The sequence below is a fragment of the Plecotus auritus genome, assembly GCF_963455305.1.
Source record: "Plecotus auritus genome assembly, chromosome: 6".
Taxonomy (NCBI): domain Eukaryota; kingdom Metazoa; phylum Chordata; class Mammalia; order Chiroptera; family Vespertilionidae; genus Plecotus; species Plecotus auritus.
This window is the reverse complement of record NC_137773.1, coordinates 22,563,118-22,586,296: the sequence shown is the minus strand read 5'-3', so window position 1 is coordinate 22,586,296 and position 23,179 is coordinate 22,563,118. Positions and strand designations below refer to the sequence as shown.

Genomic DNA, 23,179 nt, shown 5'->3' with positions numbered 1-23,179 from the left:
GGCAATATTACTGCTGCTGTCACTAATAATAATACATATATAAGCTCTAATAATGAGGATAAGAATAAATGTTAGAACCCAGAGGATTTAGAAATGTTAATCTAGCCTAGCCGGTGTGGCCCAGTGGTTGAGCGTAGACTTATGAACCAGGAGGTCACCGTTAGATTCCCAGTCAGGGCACATGCCCAGGTTGTCTGTGATCCCCACTAAGGGGCATGCAGGAGGCAGCTGATCAATGGTCCTCATCATTGATGTTTCTCTCTCTCCCTCCCCCTTCCTCTCTGAAATCAATAAAAAAAATGTTTAAAAAAGAAAAGAAATGTGAATCTATTCAATTCATGACTCCATAAATAAGGTTTGGTTGCTCTGATATGAAACTTCCCATACATTTCATAGTAATTATCACTTTCAGTTGTGTCTTCAATGTCTGACCCACCCCCAAGAGGGCGAGTTGACTGCTGAATACTTAGTTTCAGAACAGTGTCCCATTCACAGTAGTAAGAGAATGGACACCTTCATATCATAGAAAAGGAAAATAGGGTGCAGGGGGGCTGGCAGGTTTGTCTAAGATTCTGCATAGGGCTCCCAGGAGTGCTGGGACAAGAACCAGAGGTACTGAACAAGTGACGCGCAGATTTAAATCAAGGTCCAGCCCTAACGTTTGGCAATTCGAGCAAGAGTACAGATATCTAGTGATCCAGGCATCAACATTCCCGCTGGGTGGCCTAAGTGCCCGCCCCTGTTTTTGGGGTGATGACTAAAAGAAAGACCCAAAGCGAAGGCTGCTTAATGAGAAGCCATGGGTGGGTGTGCCCCGGGGCGTGGCGGTAACACCCACTTGTAATGCTTCACGCCTGACTGCGCCGCTCAGGGGTGTTGCTGCTGCAGCTGGGCCACCTCGGCTGAGGCCAACTCCCAGGAGCAGCGAGAGGAAAACAACCTGGCTCCACTTAGACAATTAACAAAGGCGGGAGACCGGGCCGCCCCTTCCTGCCGCACGCACGCGCGCAGCGTGGGCAGAGCTCTGTCGGCCCGCGCCCTCCGTGGGGACAGCCGCTCGGAGGCCCGGCGTGGCGTGGGTCCCGGCAGCCCGACGCCCCTTCCGCCCTGGCTGCGCAGTCACCTGGGCGGCCGAGCTCCGCGCGCGCGTGAGCTCCGGCACCTTGCACGCGCGGTGAGTCTGCCTGGCAGGACAGGGCCCGGGAAGGGTGCGGGCAAACAGCTGCTGTCAGATCTGAAAAGGGTGGTGGGGAGCGCGGGAGCAACGACGCCCAGTCCCAGGTTGCTTTGTAGTTACTTTGTGTCTTGAGCCTTAGGTAACGCGAGCCACCTGATCCATGTGACCCAACCGAGTCACTTTACAGGTGGCAAACTGAGGCCCTAGAGAGGTAAGCTGGTCTAGAAAAAACTCATCATGCCTTGTTTCTGTTTATCCCTGCCTACGTCACTGTAGGATATGGGCCGACTTTTAGTAAGAACCCATGGAATAATACAAACAAAGCTAAAGAGCCCTTGCCAAGGAAAGTATAATTATAAATAGACAGTCAAGGCCAGGGGACAAGCGAATGGGAAATCGGATGTTCATTGGGCGAGTTGCCTTGGCCAAGGGCCCTCAGAAAAATAGTGCCAAAGCTGGGACTGGAAGCCAGAACGCCAGGCACTGCGGCAGTGCTCCCTGCCCAGTGAGCCCCTAGACCTTAGAGGGGAATGGAGAAGTGAGCTGCCCAGGCACTGGGTTTTAACCTTGGGATCACTGACCCCTTACAAGTCTGGTGCCCTCTCCACAGAGGGATTCACACATAACTTTTCACACAATTTCAGATTTGACATGAAGCATTCCTGCTGTCAGGAATAGCTAAAGGCTGTCACTCAGCTGCAGTTTCAGAACAGTTTATCTTTTCCTTTAAGGCTGGTTACAGAGTATCTGCTGTGAGCCCAGGCAGCGTCCTGGTGTCACCAGCTGTGTAATCTCGGACATATAGTTGATCCTCCCCAAGGCCCAGTTTTCTTTGTAAAATGGAGATAAGATTGTCCGCTTTATACTTCAGGCTACTGACAGACTTAAGAATGAGTGCAGAGTACTGAGCTCGTAGTAAGTGCCCATAGCCCCGTGAATCACAGCTGTGCCATTTGGAAAGGGTGACGACCTGGAGAAAATTGGTCAATATCCAAAATAAAATAAACTTCAAAACGTTATAAACCCACGAATATAAAATCAACCTTATTATGACTTACAAATGGCAGCACATACCTTGGTGGTAGTAATCTAAATCAGAGTGCACTTATTTAGGATAATGCAGTAGACTTAATATTTGACCCAAGGTCAAATGCTGAAAGTAGAAACAACCAGACATTAAAAAGAGAGAGAGGAAACAACACAAAACAAACAAACAAAAAACCCATGAAACTACCAGCCAAGCACTGTTCATTGGGCCTCACTTCCCTCTTTGCCTGGGTCAGCACTTAGAATTTTTAAATGAGAGGAAAGAGGAAGACATAGGTGGGAACCTAGGTAATATCCAGTCTTGCCTGGCAATGGAGGTTCAGCTGAGTTCCTGCCAGGGTACCGGAGTTGCTGGCAGTTGGCTCACATCCCTTTTGGGTCAGCTGCTTGCTATGGAAAACAGTGCTTTGGTTGATTCTCCTCCTGATCAAATAAATGGCTTTTTATTTAACTAATGGGAGGAGGGTGTCTTTGGGTGCTGCAACTGAAGCAAAATGGCATTTGTTGACCGTGATTTTCCAAAGTCTATAGCTTGTTTATTGACAAGCTTAAGAATTAAAAAATCTGTGGATCCAAAATTGTGGGGACAGGGCCCCGGCAGGCCTATCTATAAAAAGAACTGCTTTTACTAAATACAGTGTTGTTTCTTTTTTCTACCATTTTAGGCCTTATAATTATAGCCAGGGAAAGACGGCTTAGGGCAAATAGCTAGGGACAAGAATGTTCATGCTTAATAAGTGCTCCTGGTGATTCCTATACACCTTTGGTTACGTGTGTTGGGCAGTGGGGATTAGTAGTGGGATACTATTCTTTTAAATGTCTGTATTCTTTGTCTAGTTATGTAATGAGTTAGAGCCTCTTTTGTAATTTCAACAAACAAGTAAACAAACCACCCAGGATGTCCTAGTGAAGATGTATGGGTAGCAAATAAGTACTTGAAAAGATGCTCCAGATCATGAGTCATTAGGGAAACACACACTAAATTTATAATGAGATATTGCTTCATACCTGTTAGATATGGCTAAAATTAAAAAGACTGACTACACCAAGTGTTAATGAGGTTGTGAAAGAACTGGAACTCATACACTGTTGGTGGGAATGTAAAATGGCACCAACACTTTAAAAAGTTTTATATTTTCGCCCTGGTTGGTGTGGCTCAGTTGGTTGGAGTGTCATCCGGGTTGCGGGTTTGATCCCCAGTCGGGGCATGTAGGGGAGGCAACTGATTGATGTTTCTTTCTCACATTGGTGTTTCTCTCTCTCCCTCTGCTTTCCTCTCTCTCTAAAATCAATAAAAACATATCCTCAGGTGAAGTATAAAAAATTTTTTTACATTTTCTTAAAAAGTTAAATATGCACCTATCATGTGACACAGACATTCCATTACTAGGTCCAGCTTTATTGTAATAGACAAATGGGAAGTGACCAGTGGATAAACAAACTGTGGTATATCCATATAACGAATACTACTCAGCAGTAAAAAGTAATGAACTATTGATACATCCTACAACATGGATGAGGATGAACCTCAATATAATTTTTTTGAAAGAAGCCAGACCAAAAAAACAAAAGAGTATATGCTGTACAATTCCATTTATATACAATTGACTTCAAACTTTTGGTGGCTTTCAAGAGTTGTGTGTATGATTATATTAGTCTAACTCCACTTGTAATAGTGTCATTGGCAATTTGATCATTATTCTGCCAAATATTTATCCATTTTGTTCATTTATTAATTCAACTAGTTTAGCACCTACTATGTGCTAAAGCTATAGTAGACACTAGGTAATGTGTTGATGAATAAAAGAGACATGACCCCTGGCCTTGCGACCTTACACTCTACTGAATGAACTAGTACAGTGGTCGGCAAACTCATTAGTCAACAGAGCAGCAAACCGTGGCTCACAAGCCACAGTTTGCCGACCACTGAACTAGTAAAACAAGTAAAATAAGAAAAGTAACTATTGAGGGAAAGGAGTGGTTCTTTGGAAGGGGGATGAGAGTCAGGGAGGAGTTGTGTGGGTTTCTAGCAGGGAAGTAAAGCAAGCAGTTCCATGTTTTTGAATGACCACTCCACTCTTGGGCTGTGCATTCAGTCAGGAGAAAGGTAATAGAGGTTTAGATTCAGGTGGTCTTAGAGATGGAAAGCACTAAGGGATATCCTTAATAAGACAGGGCAGATCCCACAGGTTGATACTGATCAATGCTCTTTGAATTTGGTAGTTTTTATCCATTAGTCTACATTACTGTCCTATTGCCTCTCCCACCTTCAGCCTTCTTTTCCTTATTTGTAAGGATGTCAGGAGAGACTGACATCAACATCTTGCTGGTCCAGTTACACTAGCTTACAGCATTCCTTTGATCTACTGATCTAGTTAACTTTAAGTAAATAAATCAGGATAGCTTAGCATGACCTGTTTTTGTTGTTGTTGCTGTTAGCTCTGCTGGCTCCAAGGGCTCTGTTTCCTTTTCCAAAGGTTGACAGACCATCTGTTTTAATCAGGTGGCCAAAACCCAACTCAGCATGGATTACATCAAAGCAGGGTGGGGGATGAAAATATTAAAAAGTTCAAAGGGAATCAGATTTCATCATGGCTGGACTGAGTAATGCCATCACAGCTCAGTCTCATGGTCCCTCTATGTCTCAGCTCCATTTCTTTGGTGTCAGCTATGTTCTCAGTCAGGGTCTGGTGTGTTGTTCTTATTATTATCATCATGATTACCTGTTCTCACCATCTGCTTTAACATGACCAGTCAAATGTCCTTAGATAGCTTCTTCATTCATCTGATTCATGGTAATGTAATGGTTTCCAATTTAACAATAATAGCAAAAGCAACAGTTACTATTATTGAGAGCTTACAATGTCCCGGGCACTCTGTTAGACACTTTACATGGATTATCTAATTATGAGAAAGGTTATATAATTATCCCAGGAAAGCCAGCCAATTGATTGCAGAATCCAAATTTGAAATCAGGGTTGCAGGCTCCAGGATCTGGGCTCCGAACCTTCACAGTGCCTCCTACAGTCACTCTTTAGGGCCAAGAGGGAAGCAGAGCCATCAAATGTGTGCCCATTTCTTACTTTTTCTGAACATGAACCCTAAAATGTGGTTGGCAGTCCTAGTAGGGGCAGAGCTTTAGCTCCTTCTGAGTGTGAGAGTTCTGGAAGCTCTTTGTAGAGGACCCTGCCCTCTGACTAGTGTTTATATCTTTATAATCCATTCTCATTAACCAGGATCCCCATGTGGACACGCTTGTTTCTAAAGGTGTTTCTTCCCTTTATTCTTCAACAGGGTCTTGGCTATCATGATGCTTGAACTTCATTTTTGACAGCCTTCCCTAATCCCTAGAGTCTCAACCCGGGGGTTTTACTTCCTTTTTTTCTTCTTAAATGTTTAAATTGACCTACCTCTAAAACTTGAGGTAAGAGGATGGATGTTCAACTTTCTTTGCCATGACATTTTACTTTCTAAAAGAACTTCAAGATGGTGGTTTCACTTCTCCATATAGATCTTCTTACTTTCATTTCTCCAGTTCTTCCAACTGGTCAGAATTGGGTTAGGAGTATGATTTTCCCCTGTTACTTCCTTTGTCTTGAAGGAATGAAATAATCAGGATGTCCATCCTATTTATTTAGTTCCTCTTCTTTCAAAGGAGTGAAATATGGAACAAATAGCCAGATATTTTAAATGGTTACACCTTTAAGGATTTATTGTAAAGTCATTTTTTTTCTTGATCTTCGTATCCTCAGAATCTAGGAGAATGCTTGGCACCAAGTTGCTGCTCCAAATATTTGTTGTGAATGCCCCAATTCTTCTATGCCAGTGTGGACAAAGGAGAAGAGAGAGGAGGAGGGAGTTAACTGTTTTATCCTATCTTAGAGTCAATAGCAGTTGCTGCCAGACTGATTTTAGTTCCTATTTGGCTCTCACACAGCATCAAGGAGATCTCAGGATGGCGTATGGACTGGACTGTAGGGAAAGCCACGTTTCCCTGAGTGTGTTCTCCAAGGCAAGCCTCCCTACCAGGCCCACCAGGAAAAGGAACAAGGGCACCCAGCCTGCTCTCCTGGGCTTTTAAGCTGCATTTGTCCTGAGAATGTTGCAAAGATAGTGGATCACTTAAGCTATATACGATTCTGTTAACTTTTAACTTATTTTGAAACAGTTAGATCTACATGAAGTTGTAAGGCTGGTACAGTGAGGTTCTGTGTACTCTTCAGCAGCTTCCTCCAATGGTTACAACTTAAATATAGCACAATATCAAAACCAGGAAATTAGTATTGGTGTATTATATGGATATGATGGTTCTATGCCATTTTATTATGTGTGTAACCACCATCTCAGTTAAGAGAATAGATCTGTTCTATCATCACAAAGTCCACTCTGGTGCTATTTTTTAATAGAACAGTTACCTGCCCTTCACCCTCATCCCTAACCAGATGGCCACTAAGCTGTTCTCTGTCTCTGTAATTTTGTGTATTATATGTATGGAGTCACGCAATATGTAGCCGTTTCAGACTGGTTTGTTTCAGGCAGCATGACACCCTCAAGGGCCACCCACATTGTTGCTGTGTATCAATAGTTCACTTTACTTCTGAGTATTCAGTGATATTGGATATATCACATTTTAAAAAAACAACAACCATTCACCTGTTATATTTACTATAAAAACATTTCGTTGTTTCTAGATCTTGGCCACACCGGCCAGGGTGGCTGTACCATTTCACATTCCCACCAACAATGTACGAGAGAGCCAGTTTCTCCGTATCCTTGCCAGCAGAGAATATTTTTTTGGTAACAGCTTTATTGCAATATAATTCACATCAGATAATCCACCCATTTAAAGTGTACAAATCAGTGGTTTTTAGTATAGGCACTGAGTTGTGCACCATCACCATAACAGATTTAGAACGTTTTTATCATCCCCAAAAGAAACCCTGCACCCAGTAGCTACCATGCCTTAAGCCCCTATCCCTTCTGCCTGGAAACCACTGATCTACTTTCTGTTTTTAAAAAACCAATAAAACATTTCTAGAAAATGTCTGGACTAGCCCTAGCCGGCTTGGCTCAGTGGATGGAGCGTCAGCCTCCGGACTGAAGGGTCCCAGGTTCAATTCTGGCCGGAGGCACATGCCTGGGTTGCGGGCTTGATCCCCAGTGGGGTGTGTGCAGGAGACAGCTGATCAATGATTCTCTCTCATCATTGATGTTTCTATCTCTCCTTCTCCCTTCCTCTCTGAAATCAATAAAGAAATATATATATATATATATATATATATATATATATATAATATATAATATATATTTTTTTTTAAAAGAAAATGTCTGGACTAGGCAAGTCTATAAAACAGAGCTGCTACGGAGAGCTTTTGCCAGACCTACTTGAAGGTCTAGATTGCAATTAACCTAACTACTAATTAATGCTATTTTTAATATTTTGAAGTTCCCTATAAAGTATTATGTATGCTTTTTGTTTATTTAGCAACAGTTATGAATAGTGGGATCTGAGTAGTTCTGAAATCCTATTGGGATCTTTCTAGAGAAGCTGGGCATGGGGTGGTGAATGCCAGTGATTCCGGCCAGGGACAGCTCAGCAGACCACAGGCGGTGTTCAGGAGCTGGAATAGATCTGTGCAGCAGACAAATGTGTTCCAGGACCTTTCTAGGCTCTTTGCCTTCTGAACAGCTGTCCCCAAACACTCAGTTTACATATTATCTGTTCCCTGGGTCAGTGTTTATGGCACAGGACAGAAACTTCTGGTACTAATGCATCCAAAAGGACCATTTATGTATGCAAACATGTAGTATCATGAGGCATAGAGGAGGACACAAGATGAATTGGTGCTCATCTTGTTTCTAAGAGCTTCGTGTCTAGCCAGGAAGATGAGGCATAGCCTTAAATAACCCAAGTACAAGGCTGAATGGGATGCATGCCACTTTAAATAGTAGGAAATATTTTAACTATCAGGACAAGAACAAAGAACAATAAACAAATACCTATGATCTTCCCACCTAGCTTTGTTTAATTTTTAACATTTTGCCATATTTACTTTAGTTTTAAAAAACGACTAAAACATCTTAGATGCTCAGCAATAAAAAGGAACTATTGATACACCCAACAACTTACATGAATCTCCAGGGAATTGTGCTGATTTAATAAAGTCAGTCCCAAAGGCTCCATACTGTGTGGTTCATATATACATACTGAATGATTACGTACATTCTTGAAATGCAGAAATGGAGAACAGATTCCTGGTTGCCAGGGGTAAAGGAAGGCATGGGGCTGGTGCCAAGGGTGAAAGGCAACATTAAGGATCTTTGTGATGGAACTGTACTGTATTTTGACCATCAGTGTCAATCTCCAGGTTGTGATATTGTCTTTTTAAAATAGTGTATTATTTTTCAAGTACAGTTGACATACAATATTATATTAGCTTCATGTATGCAATAGTGATCAGACATTTATATACCTTATGAAGTGATCACTCTGATAAGTCTAATACACATCTGACTCCCTACATAGTTATGACAATATTATTGACTATATTCCTGTAGTTGTACTTTACATCCCTGTGGCTGTTTTCATAACTGGCAGTTTGCATAGCTTAATCTCTTATTTTCAGCCAGACCCCTGGCCCCCTTCCCATCTGGCAACTTTCAAAATGTTCTCTGTGTCTTTGTTTGTTTCTGTTTGTTTATTTATGCATTTATTTTCTACATAAAAATGAAATCATATGGCATTTATCTTTTTCTGTCTGATTTCCTTCCACTTAACATAATACCTTCTAGATCCACTCATGTTGTCACAAATGGCGAGATTTCATTCTTTTCTATGGCTGAGTATGTACCACATCTATTAATGGACACTTGGGTGGCTTCCATATCTTGGCTATTGTAAATAATGCTGCGATGAACATAGGGATGCATATGTCTTTTCAAATCAGTGTTTTGGGTTTCTTCTGATAAATACCCAGAAGTAGAAATGCTGGGTCCTTCTTTGTCTCTTGTTATAGCCTTTGTTTTAAAGTCTATTTTGTCTGATGCAGGTATTGCTACCCCTGACAGTGTGTGCATTTTCAACTTTTATGGATAGTGCCAATTTGCTCTTTGGAGTAGTTGTAACAATTTACACTGTCATCTCAATATATGAGCCTTCTCACCACGTCAGGCCAAGGAGTTCCACTCCTAGATATATCTTGCCTTCAAGAAACTTCTCCAGAGTTAAACAAAGAAGATACAAGAAATGGTCACTGTAGCGATGTTGATAATAACAGAAAAATAGAAACAACTTAAATGTCCCCAGGGGAGTGGATACATAACTTGTGGTATGGCCATGTAATGGAATTCTGAACAATAGTGAAAATGAATTCATGAATACTGTATTCATGTATCAACATGGACATCCTCATAAACATTGCAAAGAGGGAAAAAACAAAAACCAAGTCCCAGGAGGGTACATAGAGTCTGATACTATTTTTTTTAAAGTTTAAAATATGTAAAACAATGCTACTTATTGTTTAGTGATACATACATGTGCAGCACAGGCATTAATTTTTTTTGTAAAAATTCAGGATAGTAGTAACTTCTGGAAAAGGTGACAGAGGAATGGGATTAGGGCGAGTATCAAAGGGGATATAGTGGTATCTGAGGCTTTTTAAAAAACTTTTAATTTTGGGATACTTATAGACTCAGACGTTGATGTAAGAAATAATACAGAGGTTCCATGTACCCTTCAACCAGTTTTTCCATCTACAGTATCACCAACATTTTATTTTTATATTTTGCCTATCTGATGGGAGTGAAATAGTATCTCATTGTGGTTTTAATTATTCATATTTGTCTAGTCAGTGGTGGCAAACTCAGTCAACAGAGCCAAATATCAACAGTACAACGATTGAAATTTCTTTTGAGAGCCAATTTTTTTAAACTTAAACTTCTTCTAATGCCACTTCTTCAAAATAGACTCGCCCAGGCCGTGGTATTTTGTGGAAGAGCCACACTCAAGGGGCCAAAGAGCCACATGTGGCTTGTGAGCCGCAGTTTGCTGACCACTGGTCTAGTTAGTAGTGAATTGAGCATATTTTCAACAGTGTATTAGCCATTTAAATTTTTCTTTTGTGTATTACTTGTTCTTATTTGTATTAATCAGGGTTTAGTTGGAGAGAACACAAACCATTCTATTTTTAACCAGAAAGGGGTTTACCAGAGGGCATTATGTGTTTACCAAATTAGTGAGGAACTGGAGGAGCAGGCCACAGAGTGGGCCTCTAGGAATGGATCCCAAAGCAATACTACAGGAAGGGCCTGTGTGGTTCGGGGGATGGTTGTTGTTGTTTGTTTTGTTTTTTTCAGATCCACCATGTCACCGGAGTCCTTGGGGACCCCGGTTCTGTGAAGGAGACTGTCTCCTGATCCTGCCTGGGCACTACTGCCCGAGTCCCTGGTTCCCTGAGCTCGGCAATGCGCTCTGCCCTGCCCACTCCAGCCACTGGGACAGCTGCACAACTTGGCTGTTCTGCTCTGGTTTTCAGTTCCCTCTGTTTGGGGGCCCTGCTGATTTCCTTTACTCTCTTGCAAACCGTGCCATATAGCGAAAAGGAAGCTTGTTATAGCTGATCTAGCATTTTGATATTTTGTGGTAGAGAGGATTTTCAAGCCATCTTGTCGATAGACATTTGTATTTTTTAAACTTCGAGATGGAGAAGGTACATCTGGCTGGGAAGATAAGGAAAGGCCTCAGAGAAGATGAGTGTTGGAGGATATAGACACAGGAGGGCGCCCAGCAGGTGCAAAAGCAGAGGCCAGAAGTGACCATGCATGTATGGAGAAATGCATGTAACTTTTCGCTGGAGTGGTCTAGGAAGGGGAAAATGAGGTTTGGAGCGGGATCCTGAGCCACAGGGGACATCTCACAGCAGGGACTACTGTAGTCACAAGCTTGCTTTCAGGAAATTTAAACTAGAACCTTGTCCAGGATGAATGGGTGTGGGTGGCAGCAGGTGGGAGAGGGGTTTGGATATAGGAAGTTGATCTTGGAGGCTGTGGAAATAGCCCAGATGACATGTAGTATGGCCTGAATGGGGAAGACAGGGGTCAGAGAGAGGAGGGAACCACTTGGAGTATGGGTGGGGTTGAGAGAGAGAGAGAGAGAGAGAGAGAGAGAGAGAGAGAGAGAGAGACTGACTGACTCAGCTGAACCAGATACAGAAATCTGGGTCAAGAGCTGGGGCAGAAAATAGAAGACAAGCCAGACAGCACATTGTCCTGGGCCATGAATTAAAAATGAAACAATGTCCTGAGTTGTGTTCTACCTCTTAAGGTTGTTCAGATACGTCCCACAAATGCTAATACACAGTTCATCTTGACTCTATGCAGCTAAAGATGTTTTCTGGCTGCTGGGTGAATAGTTAGCTTCGGGTTAGAGACAGCATGTCCCAGGAGAGCTCCTGGAAATGAGTTGGCGTGTGCTTGTCTTCCCCAGAACCTGCTGGCATGGCTGATCATGGGGCCGATGAGCCATCCTCCAGGACAGAGAGTCCGGACGGAGAAAGTCAGGTGTCTGAGGACAGGTGGTCACTCCATCAGAGGCTGGCCATCAGGGAGCTCATTGACACCGAGGTCTCCTACTTGCACATGCTCCGGCTCTGCGCCTTGGACATCAGGAGCCGCCTGAAGCAGGTACCTGGGCGGAGCCACACACAGCCTGTCTTTCTAGGGGCAAAATGGGTCCTCGGTTCTCACATTGGCTCCTGGAACAGGCTTGATGGACGGAAAGTCATGGTGGATGTGCAGTCACCTGGATGTAAGCCCTGTACTTCCATTTATTGGCCATGGAATGTTCAGCAAGATCTGGAGCCTTAGTGTGTTCATCTGCTGAACGGGGAGAGGGATAATCACCTCAGAGATTAAGTGAGCTAATGGGTAAAATAGCCCTTTATCAAGTTTAGAGCAGGTTGCTTAAACCAACCTACATTCTCATTGTCTCATTTGGGGGATGGTGGGAGGGAGAGGTTATTACTATGCTAGCTTTCTATTTTAGTACTCATTTTTATGCCTTTTTCTCCTTGATTGCAGAAATAATACAAGCTTTCTCTATAAAACTTCAAGAATTCCCTAACATGTAAGCTCCTTGATAACAAAGACCACTTAGTTTAATATATCTCAGTTCTTTTTTAAAAAAATATTTTTATTGATTTCAGAGAAGAAAGGGAGAGGGAGGGAGAGATAGAAACATCAGTGATGAGAGAGAATCATTGATTGGCTGCCTCCTGCCTACTGGGGCTTGAGCCCGAAATGGGGCATGTGCCCTTGACCGGAATAGAATCCGGGATCCTTCAGTCCATAGGCCGACGCTCTATCAACTGAGCCAAACCAGCTAGGGCAATATATCCCAGTTATTGACATATAAATAATGGGCTACAATTAGTGTTTTTTAAATGAATGAAATACTAAAGTAGGTAATGTAGAAAGTGAAAATTCTCTCATATTTTACTCTTCAGAAATTGAGATTTTTTTCTGTAGGCATTAAACAAACAAGAATAGATTGTTACTTATTTTAACAAAAATAAGATCATACGCTAGGTATTTTTCTACAGTTCGTTTTTCCCACTTGGTCATGCATCCAGGACATCTCTTTCTACATATCTATCTCCTGTGTATGTCCCTGCACATAAATACAGGATACCCCACCCCAAAATGTATATACACTTTAATGCTGAGAGCTCAATTTTTAAAATGAAATGTATTTGAATAAACTCTGCCTTAATAATTATTCAAAGTGTGTATACATATTTTGGGGACACCCTATAGATGTCCAGCAACCTTTTTTTTTTTTTTTTAATTCTCACCTGAGGATATTTTTTCCATTGATTTTCAGAGAGTGGAAGGGAGAGAGGAGGGGGGAGGGAGAGAAATATTGATGTGAGAGAGATAAAAACATTGATTGGTTGCCTCCCCACAAGTGCCCCCACTGGGAATTGAATCCGAGACCATTTGGTCCGAGAGTCGATGCTCCAACCATTGAGCCAATTTGGCCAGGGCCCCGCATCCTTTTAAACAGTGGGATAGCCTGGTTAATAGGGGCTGGAGTTCAGAATACATCTCAAGGTCACGATGGAAGGTGTCATGTATATCAGAACTGGAAAGAAATCCAACTTTCCACCCTTTTATGACAGATGGGGAAACTGAGGGAAGAAAAATGATAGTTGGCAGCAGACTTAGGGTAAAACCCTAGCTTAGCTTTCCTTCCATGCTGAGTGTCCATCTTTTCTTCTCTTGTAGAATAATGGAAATAACCTAATTTATAAAATTTCAAAGTCCTTGCAAACATTCCACTGGGGCAGTCTTCCCAAGAGGGATGGGCCCCTGGGGGTGTGTGTGTTCTGGACTGTTCCCCAAAGCCTACAAATCAACCCACTCCACTGACCTCCCAGCAACCTCCCATGGCTTCTTTGTTCCTTCCAGCTCCCACAGGGAGATCTGGATGTCTTGTTCTCAAACATCGATGACATCATCAAGGTGAACAGCAAATTTCTTCAGGATCTGCAGGGGACAGACGCCATGGGAGAGAAACAAGTGCAGCTAATTGGTAAGCAAAAGACAGGGCAGCTGTCAGCCTTAGATTCCTGCGGAGTTGTCCTCAGCGTGGGGTCATTGCTGAACTGTGCCCAGAGTTTCAGGGAAATGCAGCTCAATGGGAGTCTGAGTTTGGGACCCTTGAAACCTAGCATGTCAGAGCTGGCAGGACCCTCAAATAATATCTAGTGCCAGGGGTCCTCAAACTTTTTAAACAGGGGGCCAGTTCACTGTCTTTCAGACCGTTGGAGGGCCGGACTATAGTTTAAAAAAAACAACTGTGAACAAATTCCTATGCGCACTGCGGGCCCGGGACGAGTCAGCTGCTAAGCAGGATAGGCAGCGGCACCCGGCGGGCCAGATAAATGTCCTCGGCGGGCCGCATGTGGCCCGCGGGCCGTAGTTTGAGGACCCCTGATAGTCCAACCCACCACTTTACAAAATGGACATAAAAGTACTTAACATGTAGTAGCCCTTTTCATTCTCGTGACACCATTACTTATTGATTATTATTATCCCTGTTTTACTGAACAAAAACCCAAGGCTCGGAGAGGTTAAGTAACTTTCCTGGGGCCACACAGATTGACCAGGGAGAATGAAGATTTGAACCCAGCTCTTTCAGACTCTAGAACCCTAGCTCTTGACCATCCTGCCTCCTTTACTCTTCTTTTTCACTAATCCCAGCTACAGGTCGAGTACCCTTTGACACTGGGAGTAACTTCTTTGTTGCTGTTACTCCTTTGCAATCCGTAACTGGAGAAAGACAAGAGGAGAGGAAATAAGTCTTTACTTTGGTGTCCTGGGCAATCCTCCCACTTTGGACAGTTCTGCTCTCTGAGAGTCTGTCTTCCTCTGCCCCTCAGTTACTGGCATGTCCCTGTCCCTGGCCATACTGATATGATACAGTTTCTTTGGCATCAGTCACATTCCTGTGGAAGCATCCATGTTGGGGAGAGTGTGGGAGCTGTCCTAGGTCTCATGGCTACACCCAAGTTATGTCTTAGTGGAGAGCTCTGGTTAAAAGGCTTCATAGAAGCCTTAGATCTCCTACCGCTCTCTAAGTCTTTTTCTGGCTTTGTCTTGGTTCATGGCACTCATCACTACCTGGTATATGTATGATATTTATTTATTGTCTGTCTTCTTCTAGAATATAAGCCCCATGAGGCAGGGGCTTTGTTTCATTCAGAGAGCTTAGAATAGTGCTGGGCATATAGTCAATAAATGAGCAGTTGGTAAATATTTGGTGAATGAAATTTGTGTAAAATGCTTTACATGCATTATTTCATTTAATCCTCATTAAAAAAACACACTTGGAGTTGAGTACTATTTTTAAATTTTAAAAAAATTCATTGATTTTAGAGAGAGGAAGGGTTTGTGTGGGGAGAGAGAGAGAGAAAGAGAGAAAGGGAGAGAGAGAAACATTGATCTGCCACTCCACTTATTCATGCATTCATTGGTTGATTCCTACATGTGCCCTGACTGGGGATGGAACCCACAACCTTGGCATATTAGGATGAGCTCTAACCAACTGAGTTACCCAGCCAGGGCATGAGTACTATTTCTATTCCAATCCATAGATGGGAAAATGGAGGCTTGCCCCAGGTTGCAGAACTGGGAAAGGGTTGACTAGAAATCTGGCCCTAGCTCTCCCTGAGCCCGAAACCCATCCATGCCTGTCATTTCCTGGGCTGTGCTATAGCATGTCTGTGCTACATAGCATGCTTAGTGCGTTAGTGGTTATACTTGGCACACACAGTCACTGTAAAGACATAACATGAGCACGTTTTGTCAACTGTAAAGCACTGATAATGAGCCTTATCAATACTATTGCTCTAATTATAGCTACCATTTATTAAGCACTCACAGTGCATTAGCCTGAGCTCTGCATCATTCTGTCACCCAGTCCTTCTGGCAAAATGATGGGAGTAAAATGAAACAAATGGAAACTCAGGAAGATGAGGTAACTTGCCCAAGGCGAGAAAGTAGATTAAGCTGGCAAGTTGTCTTCCTCACTACCTCCCAGTCCCAAGCAAGGGGCCACACAGACATGCCTTTGTGAACTTCTTGTTGCTTTTCCACTGTCAGGTAACTTATTCCTGGAATTCCAAGAGGAATTGGAGCAAGTCTATAAGGTCTACTGTGCCAACTATGACCAGGCCTTGCTGCTGGTGGAGTCGTACCGAAGGGAGCCAGAGCTGCAGCGGGAGATCCAGGCCATCATTGAGGCAGTGGTGTGAGTAGAATGACCAGTGAGACTTTGCTCCTGGTGCATGGACCCCAAGGTCAGGGACCGTTGAGGTCTCACCTCCATTTGGTGCTGCTCACACAGCTTCAGGAGTGCCTCAGCAAGGGCTATGCTAGGCTATGCTACAGAACAAAACAATTCCCAGCTCTCAGTGGCTTCAGACCACAAAGGTTTATGCCTTCCTTTTCCTCCTTGCAGGTGACCTGGGACTCTTTGCACTATCCTCACTCTGGCATCCAAGCTGACAGCAGCCACTGGTCAGAATTTTGTCACTAATTGTGGCAAAGGAAAAAGGAACTCTGGAGGGTTTAATGCTGGTAACCGAATGCTCCAGCTTAGAAATGATATCCATCGCTTCTCATAATTCATGGGCCAGAACTAATCCTATAGCTTTATCCAACTACCAGGAGGCCAGGATGTGCTATCCTGCCATGTGTTTAGGAGTGGAGAAGCAGAGACATTTGGTGAACAGCTTTTATGACTAGAATAGGAAGGGCAGTGAGGTCGGGGGGAACCACATGCTGTCAGCAACAGTGTTAGGAGGCAGGCGTGTAATACCTGGGGAGGCCACTCTACAGACACTGAAGTTCTGCCCCATGGAAAAGGCTCAGAACTGCCCCAGTGGCATCACAGCCAGAGCTGACATCAGTGGGTGGAAGCTCCAGGTAGAGATATGTAGAGAACAATTTTTTAAATTGAAATTTTGAGTGGGTAACATAGTCACATGGTTCAAAAATCTTTAAAACATCCAAATTTATACAGTAAAAATGATCTTCCCAATCTTCCTCCTTTATCCACTCAATTACAACTCCAATCCCCAAGGTTAAGGTAACCACTTAAAAAATTCTAATGGATCTTTGCATAATTCCTTTATGCATATACAAGCAAATTCAAATATATATATTTAATAGCTGCATAGAGTTCTTTTCCAGGGCAGGTTTATGGTTTATTTAACCATTATCCTGTTGGTAGATATTTGGGTTGTTACCAAATTTTTACTGTCATAAATATAGTTGCTGAATAACTTCTACCTTGCTCACGTGAGTTGATATTTATGTGGGTAGATTACTAGAGTAGGGTTGATGGAACAAAGGGTTTGTACATTTCATGTACTGCCAAACTGCTATCCAAAGAGATCTCACCAATTGATACTCCCACCAAGAGAGTCTGTTTCCTCCCATTCCCCTAGTTCTGGGCATTATCTTGCCATTTTTGTTGCCTATCTGAAAGGCTGCATACAAATTTTTCTCCCAATTACCTTAGAAAGACTGTACAGGTAAGAGGCTGATGTTACTCTGCGATGACAGGGTTACTTGATAATTGCGGAGAAGAGATGTGATAATCTCTTTGAGGACCCCCTGCCGTCTGATTCGTGAGGTGACAGTTGTCCCCCTGAGCAGTTGGCCCTTTCCTATGGAAAATGAGACCAGAGGACAGATTTTGCCAAAATCTGGCAATTGCTTCCACCTCCCTTGCCCATGGTCAGCCAAGCACTAGGAAACCTTTGGTGAAAGCAGATGGTCGGCGTAGGTGTGTCCTGAAGGTTTGATCCTAGCCCTGCCTGCCCACTCCCTGCAAGGGAGGGTGGGAAGGGTTCCCACCTGCTCGCCTATATTTAGCCTCATGGCTGATCTTTCCTGGCCATTTAGTCTGGAGCTTTTCCCTTAGGAAAAAGAGCAAGAGGCTAGGGTCTCATAGAGAGGGCGGCTGGAGAGTGGTCATGAGCAACACTTGTGAGTCTTCATGGAGGAGGCGTGCTTGGACATTGAAGTTTGGAACCCTTTTGGGTTTCTCGAAAGCCAGGGCTGAGGGCTATGGGTCATGGTCAAGGAAAGATTGCTGGAGATAACCTACATGTCCCAGGTGCCATTGACTTGGGCATTCTTTCTGCAAATACCAGCCATCATCAAGAAGAGGATTGGAGGGATAGTCATCCAGTCATGAACCAGAGCTCCAGAAGGGACCTTGGCACTATTAGTTCCTGTACTTTATTTTTTACTTTTTTCTGATGACAAATTTCAAACATATAGAAAAATAGAAGAATGTAATGAACACTCACATACACACTACCTGAAATGAACCAGTGTTAATCTTTTGCTGTTTGCTTCATTTATTTTTATGCTAAACTATTTAAAGGAAAATACAGATGTTATGACTTTTTCCCTTACATACTTCAAATGCATCTCTAAACATTAAGCTTCTATAATCTTAAAGGCTTTTCTTTTGTGAAGTAGCAGAACCATTTTATTAAATGACATATCATGTGGATGCCCAATATAGAGAGTTGTGTTTGGGACATATCCAAGTGGAGATATTAAATAGGCCATGGGAATCTGGAACTCCAAGCAGAAGTTGGAAATGAAGATCTGAGTTTTGGATGTGTTTAAAGCCATAGGACTAAATGAAGTCAGTAAGAGAGTGGGTGAAGAGGAGGCCCCAGAGCACCCCAGCATTGGAGAGAGGCCAGCAGAGTTGGCCAAGAGAGCGGTCTGTGGATTAGGAGATGGACAGAGGGAATCTCTGAGGCCAATTAAAAGTGTTTGAGTAAAGAGGGGGCGGTCATCTGTGTTTGCTGTTGGGTGAATGAATAAGCTGAGTGCAGAAAACTGATCATTGGGTTTGACGCAGATGGGGAACCAAGGTCCATAAAGGGGGTAAAATGAGAACTAGCAGCATCCATCTAACTTCTAGACCTCATACATTACAGATGAGGAAACTGAGAGCCACAGAAGGTGACTTGTCTGAGGTCACTCAGTGAGTTCAGTGGCAGGCCCCCTGATGCCCCCAAGGGTGGGCTTTACCTACCTAATACCAGCCTTCTCCCTCAGGCCACAAGCTGGACCCTCAGGCCTCAGTTTCTTACTGGTCATCCCTCTGCAGAGGATTACCAAGTACCCACTGCTGCTGCAGAAAATTCTGGAGAACACACTTCCCGATGCCAGTGCCTATTCTGTCCTCCAGAGGGCTACCTCTGCCCTCCAGGACGTGAACACCAACATCAATGAGTACAAGAGGCGCAAGGAAGTGGGTAAGGACTTGGGTAATTTAGAGGATACATCAGTGAGCATACTTCCAGTTATAAAAAGCTCATATCAGATTGGCTTTACCAATGAAGGGCAGGTAGTAGCTCATGGAACCACAAGTCCAGAGGTAAGTGGCCTTTGGGTAGGGTTTGATCAGGTTGCTGGGTCAGTTTCCCTATAATTCTCTTGTCTCTGTTCTTTACTGTGTGTCACCTTCATCTTCAGATAGCCTCCCTCATGGCACTACATGGCTGTTGCTATTCCAAGACACACATCTGCATACCACACCCCCCAAGATAAGACAGGGCCTTTTTCCTCTTGGCCATAAAAATTAAACTGGAGCTTCACTCTGATAGGACCCACTTGGGTCAGGTGCTCACCCTGAACCAATCACTATGGTTAGGGGAATGGCATGAGCTGATTGGCTTAGTTCTTTGAACCAATCACTGCCACCAGGGGGATGGGATTATATGGATTGGTTTTTAGCACTTAGCACCCACCCCTTGAACTAAAATAGGAGCAGTTCCATCCAAACCACATGGCTGCTATACTATGGAGGAGAAATGATGGGGGAGGGGGGGAGGGCAGGGAGGCAAAGGGCTGTGTATATACCCAGGCAGGGAAGGGGGTAAGTGGGGATCCTGCCTCTCAGATTGTTAAAATAGAAAGGTTTGGGGGGAAAAAATAAAGCAATGTCCCAAGGAGAGAAAAGCTCATTTACACAACTGAGACAGTATAATAACGATAATTTAGCTAAGGTTTATTACTAAGGGCTAACTAGGACATGTTTTTTAATTTATTATCTTGTTTGATCCTCGAGGCTGGCACTGCTAGTCCTATTTCACAGTTGGGTAAACTGGAAGCGTTAGTCATTTGCTCCAGGTCACAGAGCTGATAAGGGACAGAGCCAGGTTTAAAACTCAGGCTTGGGGTCAGGAAATCAGTAGGAAGTTCTGAGCCAGGAGTAGGAAAATATGGGCCCAGTTTGGCCAGACTAACCGTGACTGAGGGACCTCAGGCAAATCACCTCTCACTTGGGTTCTTCTTTAGAAAGTAGATTTAGACCTATCATCTTAGGTATCCTCCAGCAACCCCAAGATCTGGCTGACCTCATTTACAGATGAGGAAACTGAGACCTGAGAGGGGCGACTTATCCAAGTCAAGCAGGCTGTTCAGCTGGGGCTCACACCTCGGAGTGAGGGCTCAGCCCTGTGCCTGTGTTCCCTGACTCACCATCTTTTCATGGGTGTGACCCTGACGTTGAGAAGAGGGCCCAGTCAGATGCCTAGCCAGCTGTGCTGGATGCTTGCTTTCCTGGCTCAGCTTCTGTCCCCACACCCTCCCTCTCTGTCGGTGCAGCTTCTAAGTACACCAAAGTGGAGCAGCTCACCCTCCGGGAGCGGCTGGCCCGCATCAACACGCACACCCTCTCCAAGAAGACCACCCGGCTGAGCCAGCTGCTGAAGCAGGAGGCAGGGCTCGTGTTGAGGGTGAGCATGGGCAGGAGGAAGGGTCACATCTCAAGGGACCAGCAAGACTGTGCAGGAGGTGGGTCAGGGTGCTTAGACGGCTTTCAGAGACAAGGAAACGGAGGCTCAGGGAGGAAATGACTTCCCAGCATTGATAGCCAGGTACAGGCAGAGTTGGCATCCCACTTGAATCTGTGGAGCCTGGGGAGGGCTTTCTCTACTGCACCTTGTACTGCTTTCTCTCTGGGACCTCTTTACACAGATAGCAGAGCTAATCTCTGGGTCTGGGCATGGAACCAGCTTTGATTGATGGCTACCAATAGCAGCTCAGGTTGATTAAGTACTTACTGTGAACCAGGCACTACTTGGCCCATACAATGAAGTTGGTGTTCCTGTTCCCCTCCCCTCTTCCCCCCATTTTGCAGATGAGAGGCTCAGAGAGGGTAAAACACCTGCCCGAGGTCACACAGCTTGGAAGCAGGGGAACCAGGACTCATATGCTTGTTGTGTATTTGATTCTGTGGTCTGAATACAAAGCCACTAAGTTGCACTCCCTGCCTCTAACTGTCCCACTCAATTTTGGGGGAGATCTGAGGAAAGGTGGTCCCCAGTGAAAACTTGGGGATGCAGGTATATGGTGCACACTGCCCCCTTGTGGATTTTCATGGCTCTCACGAGAATAACTTGTCTCTCAGACAGAAGACAAGGAATTTGATGACTTAGAAGAGAGGTTCCACTGGGTGTCGCTGTGTGTGACTGAGCTGAAGAACAATGTGGCAGCTTACCTGGACAATCTGGAGGTGAGCATCCTGCAGTTAATAATGGGTGGGGCTGGGTTGGGATCCCTGGGCAGAAGGCGTGCAGGGCCCATCCAACAAGCTGGCAAAGGTACCAGCTGCAGGAACCAAATGGAAGAGGTCTTCCCCCGGCTGCAGGCCAGAAGCGGGCCCCGGGGCAGGCACACCTCAGCCGACAGGCCATAGGACAGGGGCAGCTTCTGAGCCCATTGAGCTCTCAGGGGTTGGGCTTCCAACTAGGCAGGATAAAAATTCACTGGGGTCAGAACCCTCAGAAGAACCCTGTCAGACTGGCACCCAGAGCAGGGGCGACAAACTCGGGTGCTTAAAGGGGCCAAGTAGGTAACATTACTGAGTGAAGTGTCCATGTATACAAAGCCTCATGTTTGTTCATGACACCTTTTTGGTAATTAAATCAATATGTAATAATATTTGGAATTTGAATGACTGACTGAACGGATGAGTGAATAAAATTTAAAGGGGCAGTTATTACTTGACTCAGGGGAGTGTTTGCTGTGAGCCCTGGTCAGCCAGTTCTGACTGTAAGGAAAAAAAGAAAACTGGAAATTCAGATTTTTAGGTGAAATCTCACAATGTGCCCATGGGAACAGCTAATGAAATGAAAATGTGTTATTCAGGCCCAAGGAAATACATTTCTATAAACTGAATCCAGCCTAGAGGAACAGCCGCTTGCATGCCCATCCAGCATGTTATTTTCCTTGTGCCAAAATCCCCTGCTCATTCCTGTCATCGATGCTGACTCACTCCATCTACTGTGTCCCTCTTACGTGGCTTTGTTCTCAGGCACGTCCATTTGCGCAAACCCAGCTTTGGTCACACGATAATGGGCTATTTGGATAATGGGACTTGGGGTGGCATTGCCGGAAGTACGTTCAAGGTGGGGGGTGGTCGTTTCACACTCCTCTGTGGACACATCTCCCTGCTTGTTCCTGCTTCATCCTGGCCCCCCAGTGGAAGGATCTGAGCAGTACAGGGAGAAGGAAGGGAAAACACTCAGGGCCACGAGGGAGAGAAGCCAGAGGCACAGGAGAGATGCGGCTGGCTTTGTCGAGGAGGACAATGTTTGGAGGCTCTCGGGCTGCATTTTCCTAGAGGCAGGACTTATGGGACAGATCCAGTGTTACATGGAATCCCACAGGGACAGAGTGGTTCCCTCTGTTCATCCTCTGAGTCCAGGAAAAGCCTCACTGGCTGGCATGCTGCTAACATGGCAGAGGCAGTCTTGGGCTCAGAGCCTGCAGCAGGCACTGACATCCAGGCAGACTTAATAATTTTGTTTTCACAGCAATTATTCTTCCATGACTATTTATGGCAGTTATTACTGGCTTTCCCTTTAGGGTAGTGTCATAAGGTGTTTGTTTTTTTAAATGCATTGTTTTAAGTAGGAATGCTTAGTTGATTTAAAAAAAAGTGTTAATAGAACATGTGGAATATAGACATGGCAAAAAAATCCTAAGGGAGGTATGCAGATGTGTGAATTTGGGAAGCGCTGGAATAGGGATAAAGATGTCAGCTTGGTCTCTCTTTTTAAAATACATTTTTATTGATTTCAGAGAGGAAGGGAGAGGGAAAGTGAGATAGAAACATCAATGATGAGAGAGAATAATTTATCGGCTGCCTCCTGCATGCCCCCTACTGGGGATCCATCCTCCAACCTGGACATGTGCCCTGACTGGTAATTGAACTGTGACCTCCTGGTTCATAGGTCGACGCTCAACCACTGAGCCATGCCAGCTGGGCTCAGCTGAGGAACTGTCTAATCAACCAAGTTTTCCAAGGACAGAATAGGGTGTGCTTCCCTGTCACAGGGGATGTGCAGACGG

The 23,179-nt window shown here is 44.3% G+C and overlaps 1 protein-coding gene across 3 annotated transcripts in view; it reads left to right on the top strand.

Annotated features, from left to right (window-relative positions):
* The first annotated feature begins 741 nt into the window (after positions 1 to 741).
* ARHGEF37 (Rho guanine nucleotide exchange factor 37) overlaps positions 742 to 23,179 on the top strand; it is a 34,449-nt gene continuing 12,011 nt past the window's right edge. The window contains exons 1-7 of one of the 3 annotated variants that reach the window (XM_080675691.1): positions 742 to 1,174; positions 11,709 to 11,905; positions 13,691 to 13,814; positions 15,887 to 16,034; positions 18,875 to 19,074; positions 20,429 to 20,559; positions 21,234 to 21,338. In XM_080675691.1, coding sequence (XP_080531817.1) covers positions 11,720 to 11,905; positions 13,691 to 13,814; positions 15,887 to 16,034; positions 18,875 to 19,074; positions 20,429 to 20,559; positions 21,234 to 21,338 — 894 coding nt within the window. In that variant the 5' untranslated portion in view covers positions 742 to 1,174; positions 11,709 to 11,719. Of the gene's footprint in view, positions 1,175 to 11,708; positions 12,030 to 12,301; positions 12,348 to 13,690; positions 13,815 to 15,886; positions 16,035 to 18,874; positions 19,075 to 20,428; positions 20,560 to 21,233; positions 21,339 to 23,179 lie in introns of those variants that run through there. The other 2 variants (XM_080675692.1, XM_080675693.1) reach the window with 2 other exon arrangements.